The sequence below is a fragment of the Pocillopora damicornis genome, chromosome 3 (assembly GCF_964200805.1).
Source record: "Pocillopora damicornis chromosome 3, jaPocDami1.2, whole genome shotgun sequence".
Taxonomy (NCBI): Eukaryota; Metazoa; Cnidaria; class Anthozoa; order Scleractinia; family Pocilloporidae; genus Pocillopora; species Pocillopora damicornis.
This window is the reverse complement of record NC_142672.1, coordinates 26,111,786-26,125,125: the sequence shown is the minus strand read 5'-3', so window position 1 is coordinate 26,125,125 and position 13,340 is coordinate 26,111,786. Positions and strand designations below refer to the sequence as shown.

General features: G+C 37.9%; 1 protein-coding gene across 1 annotated transcript in view; it reads right to left on the bottom strand.

Annotated features, from left to right (window-relative positions):
• Nucleotides 1-13,340, bottom strand: part of LOC113677320 (DNA-directed RNA polymerase III subunit RPC2) — a 23,347-nt gene extending 10,007 nt beyond the window's left edge. The window contains exons 1-27 of the mRNA XM_089199270.1: nt 13,292-13,340; nt 12,492-12,661; nt 11,742-11,774; nt 11,391-11,447; nt 10,802-10,942; nt 10,076-10,144; nt 9,340-9,371; nt 8,631-8,722; nt 7,816-7,933; nt 7,616-7,697; nt 6,991-7,140; nt 6,105-6,218; nt 5,651-5,731; nt 4,984-5,040; nt 4,722-4,769; nt 4,496-4,543; nt 3,604-3,669; nt 3,137-3,187; nt 2,863-2,922; nt 2,497-2,586; nt 2,064-2,162; nt 1,624-1,687; nt 1,281-1,346; nt 870-918; nt 740-778; nt 582-656; nt 13-111 (exon numbers count right to left, since the gene is read on the bottom strand). Coding sequence (XP_089055396.1) covers nt 13-111; nt 582-656; nt 740-778; nt 870-918; nt 1,281-1,346; nt 1,624-1,687; nt 2,064-2,162; nt 2,497-2,586; nt 2,863-2,922; nt 3,137-3,187; nt 3,604-3,669; nt 4,496-4,543; nt 4,722-4,769; nt 4,984-5,040; nt 5,651-5,731; nt 6,105-6,218; nt 6,991-7,140; nt 7,616-7,697; nt 7,816-7,933; nt 8,631-8,722; nt 9,340-9,371; nt 10,076-10,144; nt 10,802-10,942; nt 11,391-11,447; nt 11,742-11,774; nt 12,492-12,572 — 1,961 coding nt within the window. The 5' untranslated portion in view covers nt 12,573-12,661; nt 13,292-13,340. The remainder of the gene's footprint in view (nt 1-12; nt 112-581; nt 657-739; nt 779-869; nt 919-1,280; nt 1,347-1,623; nt 1,688-2,063; nt 2,163-2,496; nt 2,587-2,862; nt 2,923-3,136; nt 3,188-3,603; nt 3,670-4,495; nt 4,544-4,721; nt 4,770-4,983; nt 5,041-5,650; nt 5,732-6,104; nt 6,219-6,990; nt 7,141-7,615; nt 7,698-7,815; nt 7,934-8,630; nt 8,723-9,339; nt 9,372-10,075; nt 10,145-10,801; nt 10,943-11,390; nt 11,448-11,741; nt 11,775-12,491; nt 12,662-13,291) is intronic.

Genomic DNA, 13,340 nt, shown 5'->3' with positions numbered 1-13,340 from the left:
GTCTTGCCATACTTTGTAATTTCCTTCTCGTACAAAGAAATTGCGCAGTCATTTTCCTCGTTGACATCTAGATACTCAACTAGACCATCATGTAAGAAATCTTCGAAGCTCCTGGTCAAAACAAAACAAAAATATCATATTTACAAGAGGCCACGTACTAAAATAACAAAAATAGTCAAACCTTCCGTAACTAAACCATAAGTGGAGAGATGGCCGCTCAAAACAAGCCATGATGAACGAACCATTTTCCATGCAAAGCTTGCAAAGTGTTTTATTTCACAACAGACGTCTATTTGAGCATGCTCAGATCATGTGACATGCATGGTCAACATTACCAAAGATCTTTGCAAGTTTTGAATCAACAGCGCTGAAAATAGTCCGAGTCATCGAAAAGAGGCTATATCTACACTGACTTCGGTGATAAGCAAAACTAAGGTTTTGGAACGTGCTCGCTGACGAATAGTGGAGGTTTTCAAAACTGTGAAAACATTAATATTTCAGTTTGAAGGAAGGCACGAGGGGTTGACAAAAACGCCACCATATGTATATGAACACCTAGGGAACTAGGAAAAAACTCTCACCTGAAGCCTTGCACGAGTTCTTGAATGTGTTGATCAGTCACTTTAGGTTTTCCATTCTTAACAATAATGTAAGGCCTAAAATTGTTCAAGTCACATTGTATTAGATTATAAACGATATCGAAGATGTTGTAGGGGGGAAGAAACGTCTATGGAATTACCTGCAAACTCGTCCTCCATCAGATGCAATGTTAACAAATCTGCAACAAAAAATGCTTAGTCATTCTGTTGGAAAAAGTCAACTGAACAAAACTGAGAGCAAATTAGCAACGTTTTAGCGAGCTGAGCTACCTGTGCTGGTGATTTGGACAAATGGAGACAAATTCACTGATGTAACCAGCTAAAAGAAACAAGACAATACCATGAGGAAAAATTATCTTAAAGTGTGAGCTGAGATGTGTAGGAGTATCGAACATGTTTAGGACAAGAAAGGGTGTCGAAGTTAAGAATAAGCCTCCTTTCTAATAAGACCCAATCCCCTCTCCTGCTGACCAGGCTTGTAAAAAAACTACCAGTCAACATGGCAATAACAAAACGTTGACACGCTTCGTGTTAGTAGTATCTTTTAATACGAATTAGCGTATAAAGAATATGGAAATGCCGAGGACACGTACAGCTGTATATCATAGCTGTATATCATAACAACAACTAATTCCTGAAAAACTGCTGCCTGCATGCAGTTGTCCAGTTCGAAAAGCTCACCTCTCCTCATCAGACGGAACGTTTCGACCAAGCGCTTGTAGTTCTTTACAACACCAAGAATGTTACCTAACAGAGAAATGCGACTTAATACATAAAATTAACTTTTGTGATCAACGCAAACGTAAACTACATCAGGAAACGAGTTAATATCATGAAATAAAATTTCCCCTGAACTGAGGGGCTGGCTACTTTGGTTTTCTGGCTTCTGCCATCGTAGATAAAATCTCACTCTATGTATCATTAATCGCTCGGCAGAGCCGGGTAAAACAAACTAAGCTCAGGTTAATTGTAGAAGTGACAGCCGACAGAAAAAAAATAGGAATAAAGAAAGAATCCAACTCACCGTTCAGGAATACAAGATAAACTGAAGGATGGCTTATCTCCTCGCCGGACAACATATTCAAATTCTGGAAAACAACACTTGGACTTGTGTTCAATTATAACTATGATATATTTGCGAGCAAAGTTGGCAGAAACAAATTAGATTCTTCCACTTCAAGGTCTGATTCTACATTCGCTGAAATGTTTCCTTTCTGTTTCTTTTTGGCGCATTCCTAAGATTTGTCACTGGATCAACTAAAACTCTTACCAGTTTAACTTTAAAAAAAAAATCCAATCGTTGCTTTAGCATTTGAAACGGGAAAGGGGCTTCATTTTTTACGCGTTGTATGACTCTACCATTTGGCTGATAGTTCTTAGTTCAAACCGCAACTAGTTCCAGTTACATCTTCGAGTATGGTACATAAAACAAGCCCTAATTACTAACACTGCAAAAAAAATCACCTCTACTCCCAAATTATAAGCCAGGCGAATAATGGGTTCTTCATTCTGGTCTGTGGTAATATGTGTCATCAATGCAAGATTCTTCACTAAGCCACAGGCCTAATCAACATACATAACATCCTTAGTCAGTAATTTTCAAACAGCACTCAAATCGTTTCAAGGTGAATACAAGGGTGGGCGCCTTTTTAATACGCCTTGATTATTGCTGAATTTCCAACAAAATGATCAGCACTAACACTTGATAGCTGCTACCATCAAAGTCTTGTTACGACTAAACCTGGAGGGCAATGGTTGTAAGGGTAACAGGGACTTTAAGCTGTTCCGTGTTATGTATTCTGTATCCTTTGCCAAACTCGGACTTTCCTTTACCCACTCTCGAGACTATGATGAACATTATTTTTTTATTGATCCATGTTACGTACCCATTACTCACCTCTCCTTCAGGGGTGTCCGATGGGCACAACATTCCCCACTGAGATGGCTGTAGCGACCGAGGACCACTAACTTTACGGGTCTTTTCAAACTGGAAGTAATGGAACAAAGCAAAGATTTAAGTCCAAAGTGTCCTTTATTACGAAAGTTTAAGACTGAAAAATGAGGAAGTCTTATGGTGACAGTGAAACCTCAAAGTTCCACAATTCACCGAAAAAATAAAATTAGTCGGGGGGGGGGGGAGGGGGGGAGGGAACTTATCTGTTATAATCAGAGTTGACACCAATATTTTCAACTTTTATCCTGGTATTCCACATTTCTCCTCAAGTTCTTAAGTACAATACTCAAAGATTACTTTCACTCTCACCTGACTGCTTATCCTTGTCATCATTCCAAGAGCAGAAAGAAAAGAAAGCCGCGAAAGAACCTAGAAAAAAAACATTTTCGCACAATGGAATCAGCAATCTTAATTAAAATTGATGTTCCACAACGCAGAAGTCTAGCAAACGACCTAAGTGACCGACTATCCCCCCCCCCCACACCCACCCCCAAAACCCCCTTCCACCCCGATGGAAGACTGAAAGGTTTTCTGAAGTACAAGTAAATTATAAAGCAAAAATTATTTAGTTCATTACGCCTACCTGTGTGACCCCCGCACGATTCATGTTAAATCTCTTTATGATCCAATTACCCTGCCACCAGAAACAAAGAGTTTCTTAGCGCTTAAGATAAACCTCCTAAGAAAGACGTACTAATTTCCCACTCTATGAGCTACAATACATGACTAGACATAATACTAAAGCATACATAAAAAAAAACATTGCAACATTCATATAAATAATGAAGTGCTTGTAAAACGTTTGGCTATTCACGAAAGGTAGTACTCACTTACATTACCTTAACTTACCCTTCCCCTATCTCCACTTACCCCGTCCATTCTCAAGATTTTCATAATAACATCTCAAAAACTAATTATAGGTACATTTTGACCAGAAAGGAGTCAGAAGTTCTTTGGGGTTTTTACTTATTATCATTCTACATTAATTAACAAGCTATTGAAAAGACATGTACAAATGAAAATAAAAATTAAGTTCCAGGCATTTATTACCGAGGTGATTGCATGAACCAGACCATGGGTAATTTGATCCTGACGCATGTGCTTCACGATGTCAAACTGTGTTCAAAAAGTAAATCATAATAAGCCAATCAGCCAGATCAAGTCTTAATTCTTTAAAACCATACATATTTCATTGACGCAAAGACAAACGTGACGAAAAGTCATTGTGACAGGTGTCTGCGAAAATCTGCTTTGTGTGTACATGTTCTGCCTTTATTTTTGTGCGTCTTATCGCAAGAACAAAATTCTGTTCCAGGGATGCAGATTTTCATAAAAAGAATTGACCATGCTACGAGAAGTTTGTGGTTATTCGTCATGCTGATGACACTTGTAACAAAGTATTATAGTTTGCCTCGCGTTTAAGTCACTTTCGCTGTTGATAGCGATGTTTCGACAGCATAATTATTCCCAGTCTCCTTTGAGCGACGTGATCGACAGGTTATTTTAAAGCATTACACCATACTATGATTAGTTGGTTTTCAATTACATTTGAACTGTTTAATAGCGGAAAGCTTAGGGAACCCAGCTTAGGAAATGGGTCAATCACTGTTGTTGTAAGCCAACCAATCAGGACTAAGCATAATGTTTCGTACCATGATAAGTAAATGGTCAGCTTCGTCGCCTTTTTCGGGAAATCGTGAGAGCTTTAAAAACTCTTCACGGTGGCTTCTTTACATTATCAAATCAGTAATAAAAACAAATCATTCTGTTGTACTCCCACCAACCCAGCACCACAGTTTCTTTTTAAACTAACCCCTTTAATCACTTCTCGAAATATATTTGGAAGTTACTGAATAAAAGTTTTCATTTATACCCCTAAAAGCAGTATACACAAAGAATATATCAACATATCACAGAGAAACTGAACGAAACAACGGAATACCTGGGCGGCTCTTGGTTTTGGAATTGTTTGGTCTGCAATTTTCTTAAGCTAAGAACAAACAAAAAAAAAACAATATTTATGAAGGGTACAGCAGGCATACGAGTATCAAACAAGTGTAAAGCGAGCAAATACAGGATTTGTGCCATTCATTAAGTTCCACAGGAGGTGGGAAGACTAATTTGGAGGAAAATACACCTCAATAGACGAAATAGACCTTATCGCTTACCTCTGCATTAAATCTCTTGAACAAGTCCTCAAAGAGAAGAGACAGAAGCTGTGAAAAGACAAACACCAAGTCATTATTCAAGTGAATCAGAAGCTTGTAACTAACATGCTTCTGAGAATAAATAGACAATAAATAAGACTGACAAGTTGCTCTAGTTTCTCGTAGTAATTTTATCATTTTTGAACAAATAAACAGTAGTATGGAAAGAAGCAAGGATATCTGTATACGGAAAGTGAATAGTTTTCCGAACAGTGCTACATACTTGGCCTGCGAGTTCCAGCCGCTTGTTACCATAGTAATCGCGGTCATCTACATGGGCCTAAAAATATGACATATTTGTACACATGAACCTTTATACACAATTCATGATACCTAACGGCAGGCCTGAAACTATAATTATGTATTGTCTATCTTAAATTTTTTTGGTGAATGGAGGACAGTATAAATTGCAGAGCTGACTCTGAGGCAAACAAGTTGCATTCATGACTGTGAATATTTTAAAAGAAATGAATCGGAAAGCGATCTTCGCAGTTAAGAATACTACTTAACAGTAGTAAAAATAAGGCCTGAAAAAATTTCAGGCCTGTACGGGATTTGAACCCATGACCTGGGCGATACTGACCGGTGCAGTGCTCCACCAACTGAGCTAACAATCCAACTGGGAGCTGGTCATTAAGTTGGTTCGTAATAAGCCCGTGAAGTGATGAAAATAAATGATTGTTAATACATGAAAAATCATAAATGTGAATTGCGGGTGAAGAAGTGAATGAGAGCGATCTTCGCAATAATAAACACTGAATTCAGCTTGACATTTTAAGCAGAAATTATCTTAAATTTCGAGTAAATAACGTTTTGCAGTAATTCTTCCCCTAGAGCCACCTTTAGAACAGACAATCAGATCAGGTCGACAGGTTCACTCTGCAACATACCTCGTCGCTGCACGCTAGAATGACTCTACGCACCATCAGAGCTAAGAATACACACTTGGCTTTGAAATCATACTTGACAACCTGAAATAAATAAAACAGAAAAAGTCCAAGAACAAATACCTTCAGTAAGCGTATCTTGTCTTGGTGCCAAATAAAGCCAACTGTGTTGTCATCAGTTATATTATATCTTTCAGCTACATGTAGTACTGTACTTGTACATGCATTACGATTGGTCGATTTAGGCAGCTGTATGTCACTGCACGGCCCGCTAAATTCAAAAGTTGTTTGAATTAAAATATACCGCCTCTATCTGAACTCAGAGATAAAGTATAGTAGATGTATCTCTCTAACCTTGTTTCCCCGCGTGTATAGTAAGTTACGGAAAAAACTAAGCCGTAATTTACAGTAGTGACGTCGTATTCGGTTAGTAAGAGGTGTAGAATTATAATCTTACCGGAACATGAGCGAGCATAACTCCTGCTAACAACTCCCTTGCCTCCTCCACTTTAGTTCTGCTCTTCCCCCAAGTTGCACGCTGACGCACTTTGGATCCAACATACTGCAAAGCCTGTTAATATAATAAAATCAAAACATAGGGCATATGTTATTTTAATGCAGTTTACTTTATGCTGGTTAATTTATATCCCTTACAGTTTGCGTAGATAGACAGTTGGACTGGTTTTAAACAGGAATTTTGCCTATCCTGCAATGAGGTTGAACTTGCTAGGAGTCTAAAAATGCAAATCCTTACTGAACAGGAATATAAACCCTCGCCAGCTGTGCTTACATGTCGTCTCAAGGTGACAATCTAGAGAGGTGTAGCACACACTACGCCACGTCATTCCCAATCCAGAGATTAATGGTTCACGCTCCTAAAAGCCTTCCGAGGAGGGGTGGGTGATAGGGGGCTCATTCATTACCAAAGTTTCCAGACACAGCAGTTATCACTGAGGATGGCTTATTAAAATCTCCTTGATGACAACAAAATGTGTCTTAATGTTTCTTCCAATGGTCGCTCACTTCAAAAAAACCGGTGTGCAGCATGCATATCATTACTTAAACACGCTTCAAATGCTTTAAATAGAAACTAATCTATAAAAAGCATTTCAAAAACGACTGCACTTTTACTAAAATGCTACAAGTGTACCTCATTGCACTTCTTCTATCGAGTTATTTAATATGTAATCTATCTTATGACAAGTTATAAGATGCCTCGCTATGTTTACTGAAGATGTACACTGTACGTGTAGATGAGGCTGAAACTGATCTCTGTGGTAAATTCCATGGTATATAATTATTTAAATCTTTGTAATCATGTTTGCTTGATAACAGTGGTGTACCTGTAATTGTGTGTAAATATTTAGTTTGTGACACTCCTCAAGAGATGGAGCAAATGTTGAGATCACTTCCTCCTCACAGCCAACCATTTGAACGATTTCTTGTTCACATTCCATTCCCATGGCTTTGAAGATCACAACAACAGGGACATCCTATGGGATTAAAAAAAAACTCTGTCTACTAACGGATATATATATATACACTGCATCTTCAAGCTATCAAGACCTTAATTGATAAATCACATCTGAGTGAGAACTGAAAATTCTAGTCTCATACCAACTTAGGCCTACCTTGCCTATAAATTTAAACTGAACTTTTAAATTTAAAAAAAAATGCATTGCATAACAAAAGAAAACTCAAAGAGTAAGAGAAAAGAGAGGTCTAAAGGAATGATCCTAACTTATCTAAAACCTTCAATTGAGAAAGGAAAATACTCATGAAAACTATGTGCTTGTTGAAAAAATTTGGACATCTTCAAAAGTGACAAGAATTTATACAAAAATTCCAGACCTCAGAGAATAAAGAACTCATATACATGTACTTGTGTCTTTGACCAGAGGAAGTTGGAGGGTATACAAACAGAACTATCAACATAAAATGCACATTGGAATAAATAAGGAAACTTACCTCTGACATAGCATTATGTTTCAAACAAAACTTGTTCTGTTTGGTCACAATACTTGTTCTACTTTTCCTTTCAGCTGTTGAACTGAGACAAAATGCAAACAACAAATAAACTTTCATCTCTAAAGGAAAATGCAGTGCACCCTATTGTATGTGTAAAGGAGTTATCAGTAGTAAATGCTAGACAGCTGTGAATCACACACCTTGTAACAGAACATCCAATATTCCCTTTTTTGTCTACTTCCACAATGATACGATTCTTTGACAACTGTTCTTGGATTAATATGACTTTTTCTGTTCCATTTGCTATAAAGTAACCTCCTAAAAGTTCAAAATCATCAACAATTGACAGTTTCTACAATAATTGATTCTTTACAGCTAGCTGTATTTCAAGAGAGTGATCAAAGAATTCTAAAATTAGAATGCCTCAAAACAAACCATCATAACCCTCTCTATGTACAACACCAACCACATAAACAACAGTTGTGTTTAACCCTTTACACCCCAACATCAGTATACATGCACAGATTTTCCATATTGTTCTCTATACATTTCCTAAGGTGCTGACAAGGAGAATTTGTATAACAATCACAAGCCTCTTTAGATGGTGATCATTTGCTTTATTCTCATGACCTTAATGTTTGATTCAGGGGTGATATCAAAAGGAGAAATTAGACACCAGTCACTCTTAGGAGTTAAAGGGTTGAAGTGATCAACATGGGTTTTGTGGGGAAACTGGCAGAGAAACAGTTACATGTACTGTGCTTAGAGGAGGTAAACTGCTCCCATCCACATTCAATCCACACAGCATCTTACACTTACAACACCTAGCATAATAATAAACTAATGTATGGTATCAACCATCCAAAGCAAAGAATGACACCACTCTTCAGCTGAGAAACCAAAATGAAGTACATTTCAGGATTTACCCCCAACTACTGTACTTGACATAATGGTTGGTGCAGGATACCCAGCGCAATACTGAGGAATCACCATAAAATATTATACTCTAACCAACCTGGATCAATAGGGCACTCATTCAAGGATGCCAACTCAGCTGGACTTTTACCAGTCAATACACAGTTAGAACTGCGAAGCATTATAGGCATTCTAAAAATTGATAAAAACAAACATATTTTGGCCAAAATGATTTCATATGGCACTTATACAAGAAAATAAAACTGTAAAATCCCAAACAAAATCCCTTAAATCAATGTTGATGGAAACCAACTTTATTGTCAGTTACATTGTTTGAATCTGATGGCTAATTGTTGGCAACATTTTCCATATCTAATCTCTGATTACACTTTGTTTATCTTTTGAATAACAAGCAGTAAACCTAAAACAAAGTTGATTTGAAGTTGGAGGAAAAGAAATGCTAAAATATTGTCTACACACAGCTTTTTCTCCTCTGCTCACAATTGAATTTATTAGCGTTGACATAACATGACAGTTATTAAACAAAGTTTAGCTGTTGTGTAACAAAACCATGGTCTAAACCTTTTTCAATTTAGCAGAGCCTGTAATTTCATTTTTTATTTCTGTGAACAGTGTCAAGAAAGCCAAGTGCTAATAGTGGAAGGACTTTTTTTTAATGTAATCAACCCTCTTATAGAGAATCCTGTAGGCACACTGCTTGAATGTGTAAAACCACAGATTGGGTTAGATCTCATGCAAATAACCCGCCATGCATGTGTTACTCAAAATATCAGCTAGGTTACACCTACCTCCCTACTGGCAGGTTATTTCTCACCACACGCTGTAAAACAACATTCCAACAACCACTTAATTAGTGGTTAGTAGTCAGGTTTTATTCACCAACATAGAAGAGGGCACCTCATCCTACTAGATGGTAAACTAATTACATTTCTGACACTATTCAAAACCAAAATTCCCCTGCACATCTGCTCTTTACAAGGCCACCCTGCCAGTATTCAATATCACACATACAGTACACCCTTCATCAATGATACAGAGATGCTAATCATTATCAAGGGGAAGTTGCCCTTGTAATACAAGAAAAAAATTCTGTCAAACAAATCCAAAACATCTATTTTACACCCGGAGAAAAAGTCAAGAAATGTGTGGCAGTTCAGAGCAGAGCTACAAGGTGACCACCTCAACTTGCACAAAAGGGCCAAAGTAATTGTAAATTACTGTACCAGATGAAAAAATTTCAAGCTACAGTCCAAACTGTATTAAGTGGTCACCCTGTATTCCCTGTAGGTAACCACTTACAGGTTACACTGTAACAAAAATTTTAATTTAAGCAAATTTGAATAATATGTACACAAGTAAATTTAACAACAATTATATAAAAAATTAGAAGAACTGCCCACTACTTTAAAAAACTGGGTGCATCAGAACAACACAATTAAATGTGTCTCATTTCCCTTATAAAGAAAGGGAGCAGAGAAATCTAGAAAATAATTATTCCTTTGAGAAAAACAACATGATCCTTACCTGACTGCCTCTTGTGTACTCAATGTCAACCGTTATTGGTGCTGAGTATGTCATATCCCGTAAGCGGCACTAAACAATGATTGTAATTACAAGTAAGTTTGGACCTTTCATAGCTTTCATTCATATTTGCAGTTGACTCCTATGATAACTTGAAATCTTTGTAATTCAAAACTTATGTTAACTAGAACCAAAAGGGATTACCTCCTGGATTCTCACCACACCATGCTATGCACTGATCAATAAAAAGCTTCATTCTTCTCCCCCCCTCCCACTCCCCCTGGGCAACCCAGTGCCCAGAGGGAGGGGGATTTAAGCCTTGCCAGGGTAAGGTGGGAAATTTGAACCAGAACTGTGAACCCCTTCCAGCATATTGACCATGTTTCATCTTTTAATAACGAGGTGTCTTAAGGTAAAAATTTCTCTTCCACTAAGGTTGGCACTTGGGGCATTTGAATCCAATTTTGAACCTGGAGACAGGACTTTAAAGAAAGCAATCTTAAAAAAGGTCAAATCCTCAGGAGGTTTCCCAGTAGGGGGGGGAGGGAAGGAGGGGAAGGAAAGTTGAAGCTTCAAATGAATTGACACATCATTGTTTATTGTTGTTTGCCCCCAGTTCATGAATCTTAAACCCATAATGGTCCCAACCATATCAGTAATCAGTTTGTTGTTAAAAGAACCTGTAGAAACTTTCTGGCATTCAGCATCCAGATTATCCAATAAACTTGCCTCATGAGGTGAGATGGGTTTAGTGATGTTAAAAGATTCCTCCACATCAGGACTGCCAACGTATATGTTCAGGTATTTTAGATACCACACTGGATCAGCATCAGTGGTGATCTTCTCATTTGCTTTAACAATCTTCTTTATCTGAAAAATAGGGCCATACAAACATCAAGATACAACATCACCAGTATTATCTCTCTCCATCCAACTGAAAAATAAATCCTCACTCAACTCTGATGATGAATTCACCTAAGTCTTTAGTCAGTCACTGTTACCAGCTACAGTCCAAGGGCATAGCCAGGATTTTTCAAGCAGGGGGGTCACACTGTGACAAGCAGAGGGTACACACCAGATTGCCATGTCAATCTCCATGCCATGTTATGCTTACAAGGGGGGGGCCCACAGGAAACCCTGGAATACCCCCTCTCCCAGCTATGTCCATGAATTTACTTCAGGACTACTCTGACCCTGACAATTCTTGCAGAGTTACACTGTTGACAATACAGTCTCTCCTTTGCATACCTTAAATTTCACAAAAACTGTACAATCATCTAGGAATACTGATATTAGGAAGACTAAGAATTGAACTTACATCCACATTTATGAAGTAATTAAAGGAATCAATGTGTTGCTTGACAAGTCCTTTCACCTGCAAATTTAAAATTAATGCAAAAAAAACTTGATGTGTAAATATTGAACAAATATGTTAAACTGTTTCAGGAAAACAAAGATGAAAACAAGCAGCCCACATCATTTTGTTAAGCTTCCCCGAAAATTTTTCCATATCCAGAAGAACATGTACCCTCTAATTCAGAGTCCAAATTGGATGGTTTTCTTTCCTTTAAAGACGCCATGAACTGTGGGTATCTAATCCTTATCCTTATTATTCTCTAAGATGGGATAAATGTGTCTGCGGTTTCATGAGCAGAGAGGGATACTTTACCTTTAAAAATGCTGGTAGCAGTTTCCATTTATCCTACAAAGGAAAAAAAATCAGTTTGTAAAATTAAGACAAATTTGTCACCGAAAAAAGGTGACAAATTAAGACTCCTTTAAAGGTGTCATAGGCCAGACATGAGCTGAAACTCATGTCAGCCATGACAAGTAATCACAGCACTCTCTAAGAGAGGGGTGCTCACAGGAGCAGCATACAGCTGTTAGTATTTACCCCCCTATCAAGACATATCTAAGGACCCCACTGGCTTTATATAGGTGTAATACAACATGCTAATCTGAACACCATTTCAATATCTCAATAGAGGACTCTTATTCATGTAACTGGAGTGCATTGGCAGTCCTGCAGCTTCATTCTGGTTTATGTTAGTGTCACTGAACCTCAAAGTTCATACATTACTGAAAGATGGGTAAGTGTGAAGAAGAGCTCCTTAAGAAACTCTGTCAGCTGACTGTTGGCCTACAGATAACCAACAGGTCACTATCAGGCTACCCACAGGCTACCAATATTGGCAATGCACCCAAGAATAAAAGGGAAAAACTAAATTTTGACTGTACTTTATATACACTTTGGTCTGGTTAAAACTGACCGCTGACAATTAGCCACCTACTGGCCATCTGTTGGCTGACTGTCAGCTGTATGTTGACTGACTGTTGGCCAACTGTTAGCTGATTGGTTTTTTTCAGGGAGTTGTTCTTCAAAATTAACAAAAGATGTAGTAATACAAATCAAAGGCACCTCAACTGTCTTGACTGGCCTGGAAACATCTTCCAGGTTTCCTGTTTTGTTTCCCAATGTTTCAAATTCCATTGCTATCATTTAATTGCGAGGTGCTTTCATGGTTTTTACAAATTAAAGCAAGGAAATTCTTCTCCATAAACATCTTCTAGCATCACACAAGGGGCAGACTTGGAAATAAAATGCAAAATAAAATTAGAAAATTAATGCCGCGACCTACAGATGTATCCTTCCTTATGGACATTTGCACGGTGATTAATATTTTCTCTGGTTTAAAATTTTTACATCCAGTTTTATCAACAAGTTCATTTGTTTCGGTAATGATAAATAGAATTCACACTGTTTCATAACGTTCTGATAAGGTGAAAACTTAAGCAACATGAATGTGTTTGTAGATTTTGCTTGGGCCCCGCACGAGCTTCAACACTAAAGACTGGACACTGCACGACTGTTTTCAACAAATCATTGCGAGCGCACAGTGTATATCTTCAATTCTTCAACCGATCGTGGAAGTTTCATATTTTCATAGCCGCGGACTGCTAGTACTACGCAGTGTCAATTCAGCTGCTGTTGCGCTTGGCTTAACAGTTCAAACTGACATTAACCCATGTACATGTATCAATGACTTCAGATAGTTAGGAACTACGCGAGCTTCAAACTCAAGGCAGGAGGCTGTAATTTTTTATGGGCTATAAAGTCTCGTCAAGTTTCCAGTGACATTTGCTAAAATTGTAAGTACAAGTCTACTCCACGTATTGTTGAGCATTAGCATTGCAACACGTGTGTTTACAAAATCTCACCTAACTTCAACCGTGCCGCCATCTTGGTCCTCACAAGTTCCCAGGATTA